The following is a 5,602-nucleotide window of genomic DNA, read 5'->3' on the forward strand; positions in this document are numbered from 1 at the left end:
GGGTTTCCAAGGCTATCAATCTTTATAGAAGCAGACTGCCTCACCTTTCTCCTGTGGAGAGTTATTACAGGGGGTTGCAAAATGCTGATTTTCTAATTCTATCTTATTTTCTATATTAGGAGTTTCTCCTCATTTTTTTTTTTTTTAAATTATCACTATAGAATAATGGAATTTCTTTTCAATGTTTTGTAACCCATATCGTCATTATTTTCTTGGTGTAGCATGCATTTAAAGTCCTCCTTTGCTATTTTCCTTTCTGTTGAAGATGTTTCTGTGCACGTCAGGGTGTGTGCAGGGGTATTTGCTATCTCTCCAGTAAGACAGAGAAGCTAGCACAAGAAATTAATTATTTATCAAGTTTGTTTAAGGTCTAGTGTGATCAATGACAAAGAAGTCTGAATTCTGACCTGACAATCTCACTAATCAACATTTATCTCATCAGATGTAATGGACTTGTACATTTCTAGCCTTTTTGTTTTATGGGAATTACGTATGCAGGCATAGAATATCTTCAACTCAAATATAGTATTGTGGCAGGACTTTAGGGCTCTTTTCTGGTCTTTTGCCACCAACATTAAGGGTTTTTTAAATTATGTACTTTGGCTACTTTACAGGACAAAAATAGCTAATCTAATTTAGAGTCTATTTAAATAGCTTCAGATTCAATTTGCCCTTGTAAATATGCACAGGGATGTTTTTATGCCATTGTAATCAGTGTGTAACCAACCAGTTGCCATCAAGTCAGCTCTGACTCATTGGTGACTCCATGTGTAGCAGAGTGTAACTGTGCTTCACAGGGTTTCCCGTGTTCAGTGTCCTCTACAAAGCACATTGTTTACACCCACTCCACATGCCCCTATAGCAGTTAGTAAACTCCTTAAAAAACACAGCTGGAAACTCAAAATCAGTGGCTGATTTTTCAGAAGTGTACCTACCTGCAAAATTGTTTTAGTATATGGTGTGAGGGAGGGATTTAATTTTGTAATATGCATAAAAGACTCTGCCCAACCTTGTTTACTGGGTGCCATATAAGACTTCAAATACTTGTAAACTTTTTTCATATTCAATCCTAATAAGAGATGAGTTTGACTAGTTTGACTTTAATTAAATGAATGACAGTTTATTTAAAATTTTCTGATTTTTTTTCATGTATCATCATTTTATGTAGACACAAAGTAGAAATTTTTCCTTTTAATAGCTATATTATAACAGTACATCACGTTTGGTAAAGATAGAGGGTGAGTGAAAATGAGGGAAATCCCCAGTGAGATGGATCGATACAAGTGGCAACAATGGAGTCAAACATATCAACAATCATGAAAATGGTAAGAACTGGGCCAAGATTTGTTGTGCTATACATGGTGTTACTGTGAGCCAGAACCGACTCAGTGGCGTCTAACAGCAACAACATTCCAATGTGAGACTGCCATTGTTTGTTTCCCTGCCCCCCTTTACTCGGGTATGATAAAGATATGTTGTTGTTGTTATGTGCTGTCAAGTCGTATCCGACTCATAGTGACCCCACCTTGGGTTTCCAAGGCAGTAGCACTATGGAAATAGATTGCCCAGTCTTCCTCCTGAGGAGTGGCTATTGGGTTTGAACCGCCAGCCTTCTGGTTAGCAGTCAAGTGCTTTAGGCACACTATGCCACGAGAGCTCCCAATGAAGATACAGTGGACAGCATTTTGTAAACCTTTTTGGCAGTGGAACTTCACTCTCCCAAAGAAGTTGTTCACATTCCTTTCCCTCAAGCTCTCCACTTTACCCCAGGAGGCATGACTTGTTCAAGCAGGTAGTCATTTAAGTATTTAATGAAATCAAAGGTGAAGCAAGGGCTGCTGTGAATGGTTATATGGTTGTATACTATAAAGTCCACTATTTACACTGTAGTGTTTATAAACTGTGCTTCCTACACACCTCCAGGAAGCACTGTTTACAGACACCACAATGTAAATTGTGGATTGTGCAGTATACACCTGCATACAGACTCAAAAAAAAAAAAAAAAAAAAACCAAAAACCAAACTCACTGCCGTTGAGTCAATTCTGACTTATAAAGACTCCCTTTGGGTTTCTGAGGCAGTAAATCTTTACGGAAGTAGATTGCCTAGTCTTCCTTCCACAGAGTAGCTGGTATGTTTGAACCACCAACCTTTTGGTTATCAGTCAGATGCCTTAGGCCCTATGCCACCAGAGTTCCTTGTATACAGACTAGATGGCCCTATATACGTGACCTTAGTAAGTAGCATTGTTTTTATAAGTTGAAAGTAACAGAATTTTGGTAGAGGAGGCAATTTACATCTGTGGTTGAAAATGAATGTTAAACTTTACCCTTGTAGTAAGATAGAATTAAAAATGGAATCAATTGTTCTTATATGCTTAAATTTTCCTATATTGAAAATACCTTATAGTTAGAATTTCTGGGGCATGGTCAAGTTTTGACAATGGTTCTCAGAAGCTCTTCTTAATTGATCTTGAATTTTAAGAGAGTGTGTTAGTAGGCTGATTGTGGAAACAAAGCAGCTTGCAATCCCAGTGGCGGAAGACAATGAAGGTTTAATTCTTGCTTACATCATATCTAGTATGGGTTACAGCAGGGTGGGTTCTGCTACACATTGTCACTCAGGGACCTAGGTCTTTGAATCTGTTACCTCCTAAGTCAGTTCTCTGGCCTGAAAGCCCTCCACTGGCTCCTTTGTTTCTGGCTGGCTGGTGAGAATGTGAGGCAATGCACAGGGACTTAGGGGATGGTGACTACCTCCTCTACCCACAGCCATTGGCCAGAACTCACTCACTTGGGCCCACCCAACCACAAGGGAGGTTGGGAGATGTTGTCTACCTGTGTGCCCAGAAGGAAAAGGTGCTGGGTTTTAGGGACAGGCATGAGTCAGTATTGCAGGGGTGATCTCTTCTTTCTCTATGTTTTTTCTTCTCCAGGAGACTTCTTGGCATCATCACAAAAAAGGATGTTCTGAGACATATGGCCCAGATGGCAAACCAAGATCCTGAATCCATCATGTTTAATTAGCAACGGTGGCAATATTTAGAGAAAAACACAGGGAAGTGTCATTTTTAAAGAAATAAACAAATGATACATTATTATCCAAATGGAAGATTATGTGCTGGGGCAGCAATACAAAAGCTTTGGTTGAAAGGAGGGGGAGAAGGATGAAACTGTTTCTTTTTTCCTTTTTTTAAAATATGCATCAAGGAGTAGGCATTTTATAGCTTTAACCCCTTATGAGTTTCCAGCTGTGTTTCTTAATGCGTTTACTAACTGCTGTGGGGGCATGTGGAGTGGGTGGTGTAAACGATGTGCTTTGTAGAGGACACTGAACACAATGCCAATGTAGAAACCTTTTCCCCACCTGCTCAAGGCTGATATTTGTAACTTAGGAACACGTGTGAAGCTTTGAGTCCAAAAAGCAGGGGGGTCTTGGCATGTAAGCATCCTTATTTATTAATTCCTCAAGAGTTGCTGCTATGTTACTGAATGATACTAAAGACATTTGCACTTACTTTGTTGGAAAGGAGAAAGAAATTAAATTTGAACATAGTGAAATCTGCAAGTATACAAATGGGTCTACTACTGACCATCCGATTTCTCGCTCCTGTTATCAGCCTGTTATTTTGTTCACTCATCAGTTTCTGAACCAACACCCATGGCACTGATACAATGAGTATGAAGAAATCATGTCTCTCTGCAAGACTAGACTCTCGGGACTGCATGACAAACTATTGTAGGGTTTACTGCTGCACTATATTTCCTCCCATACAAAGAGACGCATCCTTATTTTGAGGGTACACATCCCTGATCATCAACTCACAACCCCGTAACATTTGCTTCATTTATCTATTGCTATTGTCTATGCATTCTTAAATATTAATAAGTCCAGCATTTTCCATGGGCCATGGCCTATATGGTCCCAGCTTGCCATAAGCGTGCTTTAATTTCCAAGTAGAGAATACAAGAATCAAAACAGGCTATTCAGTGTTATTACTTATTTTTCCTCCCAGGTCTTATCAAATACGGCTGCAGAGAGGGTGAGGCATACGAGTTCTCAGTGGGAACTCCTCCAAATGGATTGAAGAGAAATACTAAATTGATTTTAAATCAGTTCCATTCTCTTCTCTGTGGGATGCAAAACACCCAGCTCTAATGTATAAGCATGCACTTTCATACTAGCAATCAAAGCACAGAAGGACAGAGTTACATTTTAAACAGCATTGGGCATCTCTGCATTTGAATTTAATGATACATTTATTCTTCTAGTCAAGACTTCTATCTTTCTGTGGGAAGGAATTCAGTTATATTTTAGGTCCACTGTAGAATGATCTTCATAAGATTTATCCCATTTGCTCTTTTGCTTTTAGTCTTTGACTCTCCCTTTTTATCAAATCATCCTCATCCTTTTCAATCTCATTGCCATTGAAAACCCTATGGTGCACAGTTCTCTGGTACGCAGGGGTCACCATGAGTTGATGTCGACTCGATAGCAGCTGGTGGTGGCAGTGGTCTTCATCAGATATTACTGTTAGTTAAATGTGCATGTGGCTGCAAATAATGAGACCTGGGCAGTGGACTCCAGAATTAGCTCAATAATATGATCCAGGAACCAGAATCCTTTGCTATTTCTTTTCCACCATCCTTACCTTTCGTTGAGAGCTCTAGTGGTGTAGTGCCTAAGACATTTGACTGCTAAGCTAGAAGGCTGGTGGATCAAACCCACCAGCCACTCCTCGCTAGGAAGATTGGGCAATCTACTTCAGTAGATATACCTCCTCGAAAACCCAAAGAGAGGTCACTATGAGTCGGGACCAACTCGAAGGCAGTGAGTTTGGTTGTTTGGTTTTGGTTTTACCTTTTGTTATTTAGCTTATTACCTCATAGGTGCAAGATTGCTGCTGCACCTCCAGATATCGTGTCTGCTTTCTGAGCAGGAAGAAGTAGTATCAAGGTGCATTATCAAGAATGCAAAACTTTCTCAGTGACTCAGCTTATACCCATTGGCTTGAATTCTGTCACATGGCTTCCCCTAGCTGCATGTGAGTCTGGAGAAGGGTTTTTTAGTTAGGCACATGATTGTGAACAAAATCATTGTGTCCTTAGCATCACTCCCTGTCTTTACTCTCTTGCCCACTCCTTCCAAACATTTTTAACTTTTACCCAACACTTCTCTCAGATTTGACACAGAACCTCTCCAATCAGCACCTGTTGCTTCTGCTATTTTGTTGTTGTGTTGTTGCTGCTATCTTAGCCCTAATAAAACTTTTCATTTTGGATAAAAACCTAGTTACAAGTGGGGTTCCATGAAACTTCTAGTCGATGGGACAAAATAAACTGATAGATTCTTTGGGCTAAACAATTTTGTCAGATGATGCTGACAAATTGGAAAATTTCTTTCTGTAATTGACCCCTTAAAATAATATCTGTATGGAAATATCCAGTCAGTTGTAAAACATTTTATTTTTGGTTCTAGAATAGAATGAAATGTGTTGCCTAGCTGCCAGCCCCTATACATTGAGTAACGGACCTTATCTTGACATTGTTATTAGGGTTCCACAGAACATTTGCAAGTGGAGCTGGGTTCTCCTGATCTTTGA

General features: G+C 39.6%; 1 protein-coding gene across 1 annotated transcript in view; it reads left to right on the plus strand.

The window, feature by feature from the left end:
* Positions 1-3,026, plus strand: part of CLCN4 (chloride voltage-gated channel 4) — a 52,145-nt gene extending 49,119 nt beyond the window's left edge. Inside the window, exon 11 of the mRNA XM_007951977.2 lies at positions 2,936-3,026. Coding sequence (XP_007950168.2) covers positions 2,936-3,026 — 91 coding nt within the window. The remainder of the gene's footprint in view (positions 1-2,935) is intronic.
* Positions 3,027-5,602: the final 2,576 nt, after the last annotated feature.

This window comes from Orycteropus afer, unplaced genomic scaffold (genome assembly GCF_000298275.1).
Source record: "Orycteropus afer afer isolate SDZICR_OR568_19922 unplaced genomic scaffold, OryAfe1.0 scaffold00323, whole genome shotgun sequence".
Lineage (NCBI taxonomy): Eukaryota > Metazoa > Chordata > Mammalia > Tubulidentata > Orycteropodidae > Orycteropus > Orycteropus afer.